At 40.6% G+C, this 12,279-nt stretch overlaps 1 protein-coding gene across 1 annotated transcript in view; it reads right to left on the bottom strand.

Annotated features, from left to right (window-relative positions):
- Positions 1 to 12,279, bottom strand: part of LOC124619126 (conserved oligomeric Golgi complex subunit 3) — a 108,177-nt gene that overhangs the window by 51,207 nt on the left and 44,691 nt on the right. Inside the window, exons 7-8 of the mRNA XM_047145403.1 lie at positions 6,255 to 6,473; positions 5,846 to 5,985 (exon numbers count right to left, since the gene is read on the bottom strand). Coding sequence (XP_047001359.1) covers positions 5,846 to 5,985; positions 6,255 to 6,473 — 359 coding nt within the window. The remainder of the gene's footprint in view (positions 1 to 5,845; positions 5,986 to 6,254; positions 6,474 to 12,279) is intronic.

Consider the following 12,279-nt stretch of genomic DNA (forward strand, 5'->3'; position numbering starts at 1 on the left):
CAATCATACCTACAGTCACCAGCCTACTAAATTGCACAATCTCATTCCCACAGAGAATGCCCAGGAGCAAATGGTGAAATGTAGCAATCGGCATCCCTGCAATTTTGTGGCTCACAGGGATTTGATCACCAATGAGTGGTGTCTCGGCTGGACATGCTGAACTATAAGAAACCTGTGGACAACTACTCTGAGGCCGATCAAGATGTTTTTGAAGCTAGAGGTGGTGTTGCTGGTATTTATGTGGAGGACACGTGGGGAGGGGAGAGAGGGCAATAATTTTTGCCTGGTGTGTTTAACACTTCCCTCACTACTTCAATACTTGCAAGGTATTGTGTGGATAGATGCTTTTAGATATCATGAGAGGAAATATGCCATATGGACTCAAACAGATTTAAGTCTGGTGAAAGGTTGTGACAAATCACAGCACCAAAGACGTAAATACACAACTACAAAATATCAACCAAGTGAAAAATGTTTTTAAAAGTGACTTGGAAATGCATTATCCTCGTCTATTCATTTCATTTTATTTTTCCTGACTGACAAAATGTATTATGTTATCCCTTCAAATGAGACAATTGTTTCTTCCACATCTTATTGTACAAAACTATTGTATTTAAATGGGCAGGCTGCAGGCAGCAGGGGCAGGGGGAAAAGACCATCTGGGAACTAATTTTTGACAGGAGCAGTAGGGTAGTCATTTGTGTAGGTCCTAGAGCACTGCATCTGCACAGCCGAACCACGTGCGCAGAGTTCGCTGCCCGTCACTTGCTTTGTACACGTGGAAGCAAGCAGGTGACGGTTTCTGCACTCAGTATCACGTGGCGTGCACTCACTGAGTGCCCCTGCCACATGACTAAGAAAAGATTACACAACTTCATCACAATGCAGTGGCACTAAAGGGCCTGGCAAGTGTTGAAATGCATTTAAAATTAGAATTTCTTTCACTTGTCAGTTTTACATGTTTTCTACAGAAAAAGTTTATGCTGTTTACCGGAGACTTGTCAAGTATTACCACAGTGATTGAGTATGATAATGTACAACAAAAATTAAAGTGATATAACGAAAATATCAAATACTGAATGTTACTGAAGGTCATTGCTTTAGCTGTGGAGCTAAATCTGTGTGAAAGAATAACTTATGAAATAATGCTCACATTTACTCTGCTGCTAAAATCATGCTGTCATTGAGACATACTTTGGACAGAACAAATGAAAAACATTTATGCTGAGTAGCACAACTGTTCACTTTGTTTCTAATTATATATATATTAAAAAAAAAAAAACTTCACTCCAGCTACATTGTATTTAATTACTCTACAAAGCATATGATTCAAACTAATTTATTTGTGAATACATTATTTGTAACTTAAATAATTAGTGGTTGTTACCTTGGCTCAGTGCAAATTCTATTCAGTAAATAACTTATAAATGGACTGGACGTAAATGTGTCTGAATGGTTCACTCATTCAAAAAAAAAAAAAAAAAAAAAAAAAAAAAAAAAAAAAAAAAAAAAAAAAAAAAAAAAAAAACCCCGAGGTGATCTATCCCAAAACAACCAGAAAAATAATGGGAACAATGTTTTCAATAACATCCTACCTCTGCAGTAAGCACTGCTTTCTACAGTGTTGTCAATGGGACTATGCCTACTGTAGAAAAAATTCCATAAAATTAAGCTGCAAGTGACTCCTCACTGTCGTTATTGCGTTTATTGAATCTGTGGAACATTTACTTCTTTTTGGAGATAAAATACAAATTGGGAAATGGACGAGGAAAAAAGTAGCATTCATGAACTAAACCACTGCAAATACTCTAATAGTGAATGATGCCACTACCACGCCTACAACCTTTACCAGGGTGTAAAACACATTAATCTTTTAGCTGACGTCTGATGAACAGTAATTCTCCTAAAGGCATGTGTTGAAAATAGTATTTGAATTTATATGAAAACAAAAGTTTAAAGCTATTATCCTACATTTTTTTAGGGTGGAAAAACTAAATATGGGAAAGCAGTCATGAAGAGAATAATAATAATATGACGATAGGTTCACTCTGCCTGCAAGTGGATTTCCATTCTTTCTTCCCTTTTACATAAATATTATGCCCACAATTCAGGGATACAAGAAGTGCTTTACATATGCAAAACAGACAATATTATGCTGTTCATGAATTTAACTTTATTTCATCTTTCATTATTTCAGCACCTACCGCCTTTTCTGGGCACTAATATTAACTATTTCAAGGAAGTTTTCTTGCAACTCGGTCTCTCAGTTTTGTCCCTAAAGTCAAATTTTTACTTTCAAGTAAAACTTTCCATCCTTTGTTAAGAAAAGTAAGCATTTATTTTTATTTACATTTCAAGAGCTCCAAAATAATACTATGAAACAGATAGAGTGCTAGGCACCACATAAATGACACGTCGAACTGCGGACAGGCACAATAGAAAGAATGATATACTTTTTGGCTTGCATAGTATGTATGTAGGATAAAAAAAGTGATTCAAGTTCCAGACTACAAAGCTTAAGATTGCGTGTTTTATCACCATTTCTACAATTTTTTTCTGTTAGTTATCACTTCTATCATCTCCAACAACGAGAAAAATGTCACGTCAAGTAGGCATAATCTATATGTGCATGCTGACCTGTAGGTTCTCTTCTAACTGGCTGTGTGAGTCAGTTTGCAGATGGAAGGAAGTCAAGGACACACCGCCATAACTAGTAAAGCAACACACTACTCAAACCAAACTGGGGGTTGAGCACAGCTTTACTTGTTTTAGAGCACAACAAATGCAACACAAAAATACATCACAGGCAGACAGACTCAGCAGATACACTACCAACGCGGCCCAATTAAACTGACTCTACAGTTGCCAATACTACTTGCCGACCCCCCCCCCCCCCTCCCCTCCTCCCACTAACTTGTGGAAGTGCTCAACATAAGTAGCGAAAGGTGAGACTGCATCCAACAGAAACACTTAATTTGCAGCATCTTCCTCCATTGTACTAAGATTATTAACACTATTAGATGTATATGTCTTTATTACACAATTCACTCATGTTGGAAATGCTACAAAATGATTGCGAAAAGTAAAAACTCAGTTGCAAACAATTATCATCATCAGACTAAATCTAAAGAACTCCTCAAACATTTATGGAATGCTGTTGGTTGGATGCCCAAAGTTATCCAAATGTATTTTACGATAAACTCTTGAGTAAATTTTACATTAGAATTGAAGTAGTTTCACAGCTACATAGAGCTTTGACATTCTAAAATTTCAAAAGAAACATTAGTCTTGAGTACATACTGTGAGTTCATAACACTGCAGTACAATAGCAACTTTTTGTATTGAGAAAGCATGAACAGACGATTAGAAGACATATTTTGACTTTCTACACCAATCGCAATTATTGCAGCAATGTCTTGCACACAATTTAAAAACAAATAGTTCACTTATATTGCTCTCTATGACCAAGGGATGCTTACAACAAACTACAGACATACAAGAGTCAAAGAAAGTTGTTGAAATTAGGATACGAGCTCCGAATGATATTACAATGCAAAAGAAAATTTTATTATGAACATAATTTGAGAATTGAAGGTAATGTGGAATCACAAATTCAAGAGATATAACCCACTGATATCCCCTTTGCATTTGTGGGACATTTTCTTTAGTGTCTCAGTGGCAAATCTTTGAAAATCAAATAAAGTTTCTGCTGAGATGTCTGACATAACAGCTGTTCTGAAAAGCTAATTTAAAAGCAACAAAAAGTACATATGTTAATAAAATAAAAATAATTGGAGCAATAAGTATCACTGGGTTTCAGATGTATCCATTATGTGTAACACTTTGTTCACAGATGAGGAATACATGTCTTTATCATTGTGAGTGAAAAAATTATTTGAATAGTATTTGTTGTTTATGAACTATGAATACTGATTTTTAACAACAATGGAAATTCCTGGATAGAATAATATGTGAAATAAAGGAAAGGGAGCCACTCATTCACAGCTGGATAATGTGTGGCACAAAGAAACACATAACAGAGGGCCATTTGTATTAGCTTTCGAGCTGAGCTTTTGCTCTTTCTCTAGTGGAAAAACACACATCTGTAGCCACAGCGAGAGTGACAGTCAGTGCGTCAAAGGGAATGTGGTTTCGGTGTCTGTGTGATGTGTTTATTTTCACAAGAGAAAGAGCAAAAGCTTGAAAGCTGGTATAAATGGCTTTCTGTTGGGAGTTTCTATGCACTACCAATCATTCAGCTATAGGTGACTAGTTGCCTCTCCTTTATTTTACGAATAATAATTTCTCTCTGCATTTGTTACTCAACATTTGAATAAATTTCACCCAACTCTGGGTAGTAGGCGAATAACATGCCACATGGGCACAATGCAAATTTGCAGGCTACATGCAATTTAGAATGTAGGCATGCAACATCTGTATGGCCATGGACATGTGCAAATTTGTCTGTGTCATTCATGTCGCCATGTACAAGTGCTCACTCGACTGGCATTAAGTGATCTTAGGCAACTTCCACCAAAGTATGCAAAGTGTATTCTCTCTCTCTCTCTCTCTCTCTCTCTCTCGCACTATAGCTGTGTGCCCTAACAGGTACTAAGGGATGCCATTTTGTAATGGACTATTTTATCATGCATACTTAGGCTGTAGAGATGAGAACTGTTGAAGTGGACTAGATGGCAGTTGTCAAACTAGATATATTGCTGCTTGTTGGTTGGTTTGATGTGGACCAAATTGTAGAGCCTCAACGAGAATGGACGTCAAATCCAGGAAAGTGCCACGGAATTTGGACGAGCAGCAGATAAACTTCAGTTGGAAAAAAGGAAATCAGTTACTGAAGGCAGAGGAGGAGTTGTTCAGCATGATTTCAGGCCACAAAGATGTTACTGATGAAGCTCAGGAGGAGGATATTGTCCGAAAATTCAGCAACATTTTCAATCTTGGTTATGTGCCTATCTGATTGTTCAGCATCTCAACCATATGGTGTTATTAATTTTACTCCTTCCATTATTTCAATAATAGTTTTTGATTTCCTCTAATAACCAGTTGAACACATGGGAAACCAGCAGTTCAAGAAAATGGCTATCAGTTACTTGTTTACTCATTAATCACATCAGACATTTCATAGCCAAAATGGAAATGATCGTATGGCATTGTTGGCCGGGAGGCCCCATTCTGGGGAGTTCGCCCGCCGTATTGCAAGTCCTTTTCAGTTGACGCCACTTCGGCGACTTGCAAGTCAATGATGATGAAATGCTAAAGGACACAAAACACCCAGTCCCCTGCCAGAAATCAAACCCGGCCCCCTCTGTGGTAGGCGGTAACGCTACGGAGGCGGACCTAGTCAATAAGACACCTTAATACAGGTAATACACACATTAATTTACAAGTTTCAATTTACATCGTGTTAAGTATGTGCTGCGTTGAAACTCCCTGACAGATTAAAACTGTGTGCCGAACCGAGACTCGAACTCACAGCTTCAATTCTGCCAGTACCTGGTCTCCTACCTTCCGAACTTCACAGAAGCTCTTCTGTGAATATCCTTTCTTTAAAGAGTGCTAGTTCTGCAAGGTTCGCAGCAGAGCTCCTGTGAAGTTTGAAAAGTAGGAAACGGGGTACTGGCAGAATTGAAGCTGTGAGGATGGGTCGTGAGACATGCTTGGGTAGCTCAGTTGGTTGAGCACTTGCCCGCGAAAGGCAAATGTCCCGAGTTCGAGTCTCGGTCCAGCACACAGTTTTAATCTGTCAGAAAGTTTCATATCAGCACACACTCCGTTACAGAGTGAAAATCTCATTTTGGGCTGTATTGTATGAACAATAAACACTTACGGTTATTTTGAACATGTTCCTCCAACATTTCCAGTCTCAATATGCTACAAACTTCTGCTAATGTTTCCAGATGATTTATGTGGATAATAAATGGCCGGAGTACATCATACAATGATGTACAGAGACCCTCAAGGTACGTTCTGAAAGAAAGAATTATAATTTCTTGTGTGATCGTGAAAAATTACATGTGCAGTTAAAAACAAAATAGTATAAAAATGTGAAACATTTCTACAATGAAATTTAATTCTTACTAATTTCAAGCCGATTCCCTGCAATATCAACAACTATTGTATCTTTCCACATAACATACTTCAACAGCAAAAAGAAGGAATAATGGTTTCCAACATTATTTGCATTCTGCAAGAACTTTTCACCATATTTACATAGCACAGTACTGATTACAACTCACGTGAGCTGTGGGGTATGGAGAGTGAAGAACTGATAGAACAGCTGGTACTCGTCGTGACACACATGTACGAGGAAAGCACACCCACTGCGTACGAGGGAGCAGTGGTCACCACGATGCTGTCCTGCCAGCTCACTAACTGCGGTGGCGACTCCAGTTCCCAGCAACTGTTCTCGTTGTGAAAAGTAGCTATGGTGGCATTCTGCGAGTAAACTTTCGTATCTGCAACAGATCGTAGTAAAGATAAGAAACTGCAAGTGTGTCAAAGGGAATGCTAAGGGACAAGTGGCTGATAGACGTGGAGGAAAGCATTCAGGAGAGAGGAGAAGAGATGATGACAACGACGACGATGCCAACTGGCACAATATGAACATAAAAATTTTTTTTTTCACATGCCTGAACAATTTTTGAATGAACAATTTCATTCTTATTTATGAAATGAGGCGATTTACGGCACATCCCATTTTCCTACGGACATTTTGCATAATTCATCCCCCCACATCTCAGGGGCTTCCTTTCATGTTCTCCTCATGTTATTTTTCTGACAACTTCCTGAATGTCAGCCTTCCATTTCCTAAGGTGATGATTATTGTAATTACTTTTCTTTGGGCAAGTACTATAGTGTTATAAAATTTCTGAAATGACAACATTTATCTCCTTCAACAGCTGTATTATTTATTTTCCACTACTGACCCATTTCAGCTATTATGCCATTTTTAAGCATTAGTCGGCACGTGTGAGTGCGAGTCACAAAGCTGTCCATCCACCAGCATATAATAGGTGAACATTAAACTTACAACTGTAGTCATGCATACTACTGGTAGAAAGGATTATGCAAGTAGTAACTGATGTCAGAACATTGATCAGTGTGAGTAAACTTTTAACACCATCAGCATCAGAGTGCATGTTGAGTCACTACTGTCACTTACGTTAACACAAAGACTGAAGATCTACGTCACCATGTCACCTTAATCACTCTACCTCTAGATACTTTGATAGTTACACATACACTACTATCATGTGTAAGGAAAGTAATTTGTCCAAATTACAAAACACGATGTATCCTTGGACGTGCAGTATACAAAAAGAAGACCCTCCAGTGCAGCATTACACAGTTCAAATGACCCACTACACAGGGCATATGCCATTTGGGATGGAGACAGTCTCCCAGCTCCGCTGCAACACCCGAGAGATGTGTTTTGCCAGAATGGGTACAGTGAAGCACAGTTTGGGCATGCACTCCAGAAAATTTATCTCCTATATTGGGCCTCCCTCACCCAAAACGGCGAGAAGCCTCGGAAACAACGTCAATGTCTTCTTTTGATCACCACACAAAATGAAAGATGTGCTAGGCTCAGAAAAGATCAAACTACAACTGCAATTACCTGATATACACAGCATCTCTTGTCACTGTGCCCACCATCTCATCACGCACACACAACTCTGCATCTCACAATGTTGCATGCAACGCATTACATGGTTACGAAGATACACCAGCAGTGACAGAACCCTGGCTCAACAACCAACATATATTCTAATTTGAAAAAAAAAAAAAAAAAAAAAATGTTGTGCCGAGCATGTGGCTTTTGGGAAAGAATCACCAAATGATATACTGAGATAAGGTTCCATAAACTCTCATGAACAGGAACAAGAGCTACCAGCTAAATTCGGCACTGAACCCTGCACTAGCAGCTTTGCAGCAAGAACCCACCCAGTAGTTGACATTTTAAGTCTCACCGAGACGAAATGCACTGAGAGTTGAACAGCAGTCCCCCCTACTCCCGCCAAAGTTCGCCAGACTCTGGGCTGTCAGAAGATGTCTGGCACTAAAGTATACATATGGGTAGATGATGAGCGTGACACCATTAGAAAAATCATGGAAGTTTGGTGCTGTCACCCAGATGGAAGCCCAAGAAGGTTTCATCAGAGTAATAATGACTGAGGCTTTCTGTCATCTTCTTCATTTCTCTTTTAATCAGCAAAAAGGGCAGGTTGGGACATTTGTGGCACCTCTCCACTTTCCCTCACATTTCCACCATTCTTCTTCTTCTATAACTGTTTCATTCCACTCCGGATGCTTTTTTCAACTGGTCTTGATGAAGTCAATCCATCTCACTCTGCGTCTCCTCTTGCCCCATCTTGTTCTGCATCTCCTCTTGCCCTCAGGCTTGGCTTCCATCATTTGTTTGTTTTAGTATGCTTCCATCTTCCCTCTGTGTGTCCAAACCATTTTACTATCGGTTTGTTTTAGTATGCTTCCATCTTCCCTCCTCTTTGTGTGTCCAAACTATTTTACTATCCGTCCCCCCACACTTCTCAGTCCTATCAATCACCTTTTCTACCACCATTTCCTTCCCAGAATCTCCATTTATCACAAACACTCTCCTCATTTGCCCTAGCATGTTTCTCAGTAATTTCATTTCACTGACTGGGCATCTACTCTCCTCTCTTCTTGTCATTGTCCAGATGTCTGATGCACTTCCTTACACTTCATTGGCATCTCCCTTCTCCTGACTAAGCCCCTCAAACACGGCATCATTCTGTTGCACTTTTATGATAATTTCTGCCTCCATCCTTGCATTCTGCACTATCACACTATCTAAATATTTAAGTTGTTCACAACTTCAATAACCTGTCCTTTACTATTAATTTGTCACAACTTCACTTTCTACTTTGGTTACTAACACAATCTTGTTTCCCTATACACTGCATTTCATGCCACACATATTGATTTCTTCATTCAAGATTTCTAGTTCTGCTTGTACATCCATACTGTTGGTTCCCCACAACCCAAGTGCACCGCAAATAACAATACCCTTTCCTCTATGAGTCAATGCCTTCATGATTTAATACATTATAAATGATGATAATGACACTACACTTTCTTGCCTCAATCCCTTAACAACTTAAATCAGCCAGTCCTTCCTACCTGGATCTGGACACAGCTGAAACTTTTGTCAACACTGCTTGAAGAATTTCAATTGCTTGTTTTAACTCACTTTTTCCCTAAGTTTTCCCTAAGTTTTCCCATACCTCTTCACTAGGAATACAACTGCAAGTGTTCACCAAGTCAAGAAATATCACCACCAGATCCTTCCTATACTCCCAATGCCTTTCCATCAACTATCTCATACTAAAAATTGGGTCCACTGTTGATGTACCATTTCGAAAGCCATGCTGCTCCTCTTCTAAATGACCTTCCACTTTTTCCCCCCTCAGTCTTCTTTCCATTATCATCTCCAGCATTTTTGCTACTTGTGATACGAGTATATCTCGATAGTTATCACACACCTTTCTATCTCCCCTCTTGAAAACTTGCATTATTATTCCCTTTCAACATTCTTAAAGCACACATTTCTGAGTCCATATGAATCTTAGCAATCTATTTCAGGTCACCATAGACAAGATTTGTGAAATGGTGTAGTGTGTTAACTGTTTGTTTGCCTCTGTGATAAAAACATGTAGCAACTGAGGTGATAGCACTATTTTAAAGGACCAACCTAGAAATTATGGATCTGCACGTCACTGATGTCTGATTTGAGATCTACTTTTGAGGATCTGTGAAAACCGACTGACATGCCATAGTAGAACAGTTTGGCAGTTTATGTGGCTACTAGTCAACTAGACTCATTTCTACCTCCCAATTACTGTGAATCCACATTCTTATGAGGCCATAGGGCAGATAAATGGTTTATATACACCCCTGCTGAAGGGGTGACAAAAGAGAAAAAGAGTAATTTTATTGACTATCAATTGTTTGCATCATCATCGTTGCCGTTATCGTCATAACTGTAACCACCACCGCCACCACCACCACCACCACCACCACCACCACCTGCGTTCTTCCATTTGCAGTTATATTATGGATTTCAGGTTTCTTTGATTACCTCCTTTTTCAATGTGAAAATTTAAGTCTTGACACAAACTTCTCTTTACCAACTGATCAGATGTATGCTACCCATATGTACTAGTTTCGGATTCTGAATTTTGAGTAGCAGTCTGCAATCTGCATAATCTGCCTCAGTGCTCTGTGGTGTATATGTGGTCTGTTAATTTGCAGAGACAAGTGCATATGATCCACTGCTTCAAAGGCTCCTCTTACAAGTCTATACCACAAAAATACATTTAACCCACATCCTCAAAGTTAGAGTGCCCAGATCACAACATTGTTATATAAAGAAAGCAATGCTACAAAAGTGTAACTTCTCTGGCCATTATCACAGTCAATAAAATTCTTCTGGGTCTGTGACCATATTATCAACATGTTGGTTGGTTTAAAGGTGGGAGAAGGGACCAGACTACGAGGTCATCGGTCCCTTGTTCCTAATAAAACAATGCCACAAGTGTGAGAATATAACGGACGAAACATATAACACAAAACAGAAAGAAAGGAAAAGCCACAAGGACGAAGGGAAGGCTATGAACAATAAATGGAACTAAAGAGGGCAAGAAAACAACAGAGAGATGCTAGAAACAGAAGAGAGTAAAACATGAAAGCAGAGTACAGTGGCTGGCCAAACACGAGAGTAAAAAGGGAAAGCCAGCCACTCTGCAACACATTAAAACCTCCACCCTAAAAGCACTAGGGTGGAGGGGACAGAGGGACAAAGGACATGCACTAAAACCTACATAGAAGTATAAAACCCACTCTCACAGATAAAACATAAAACTAAAGCTGCTGTAAAGGCATTGTCACCCAACACCAAAGACAGGGTGCTGGGAAAGTTAAAAGTCTGCCGCATAGTGGCTACAAGTGGGCAGTCCAGCAAGACGTGGACGACTGTTATTTGGGAGACACAGCGACACTTAGGTGGATCCTCACGACGGGGTAGGTAACACTGCATTATCCACGTATGGCCAATGCGGAGCCGGCAGAGGACAACTGATTCCCTGCGAGAGGCCTGCATGGAAGACTTCCACATTCATAGCTTCCTTAATGACACGCAGTTTGTTGTGTGTGCTGTTATGCCATTCCATCTCCCAAAGCTGGAAAACCCTGTGGTGTAAGACAGAATGCAGGTCAGCTTCAGAGATGCCTATCTCCAGAAGTGGTTTCCACGTCACTTATTTGGCCAGCCTGTCAGCAAGTTCGTTGCCGGAGATTCCGACGTGTCCTGGGGTCCACACAAACACCATAGAACGAGAGGACTGTTCCAGGGCATAGATGGACTCATGAATGGACACTACCAGAGGGTGGCGAGGGTAGAACTGGTCGATAGCTTGTAGGCTGCTCAATGAGTCAGTACACAGGAGAAACGACTCACCAGGGCATGAGAGGATGTACTCAAGAGCACGAGATATGGCCACCAGCTCTGCAGTGAAAACACTGCAGCCAACTGGCAAGGAGTGCTGCTCAATACATCCTCCATGAACATATGCGAAGCCTCGTGATCATCAGCCATTGAGCCGCCGGTGTAAACCACTTCAGAGATCCAGAACACGTCAAGAATCAAGAGGAAGTGACAGCGGAGAGTGGCAGGGTTAACGGAGTTGTTAGGGCCATGCAAAAGGTCCAGATGAAGCTGCAGCCGAGGCATACAACAGGGAGGCGTACATGAACGAACCGCAAGTGGAGGTGGTAAAGGGAAGGACTTCAGTTCGGAGAGAAGAGACTGCTTGCGAACTGCAATCATTAGCCCTGACCTGGGCCGCTGATGCGGGAGATGGACTGCCGCGAGCGGGAAAAGGAGACAGTAATTCAGATGCTCAGGGGAACTGTGAATGTGTGCTGCGTAACTGGCGAGCACTTGCGCACATCTGATCTGCAGTGGAGGGACACCAGCCTCCACCAGTACGCTGGTCACCGGACTCATTCTAAAAGCTCCTGTCACTAATCGAACCCCACAGTGGTGCACAGGGTCAAGTAAATGCAATGCTGAAGGCACTGCCGAACCATAAGCCACACTCCCATAGCCAATTCAGGATTGGACAAGGGCTCTGCAGAACTGCAGCAGCGTACAGCAATCTGCATCCCAATTGGTGTTGCTCAGGCAACGGAGGGCATTAAGGTGCTGCCAGCACTTCTGCT

This window comes from Schistocerca americana, chromosome 1 (assembly GCF_021461395.2).
Source record: "Schistocerca americana isolate TAMUIC-IGC-003095 chromosome 1, iqSchAmer2.1, whole genome shotgun sequence".
Taxonomy (NCBI): domain Eukaryota; kingdom Metazoa; phylum Arthropoda; class Insecta; order Orthoptera; family Acrididae; genus Schistocerca; species Schistocerca americana.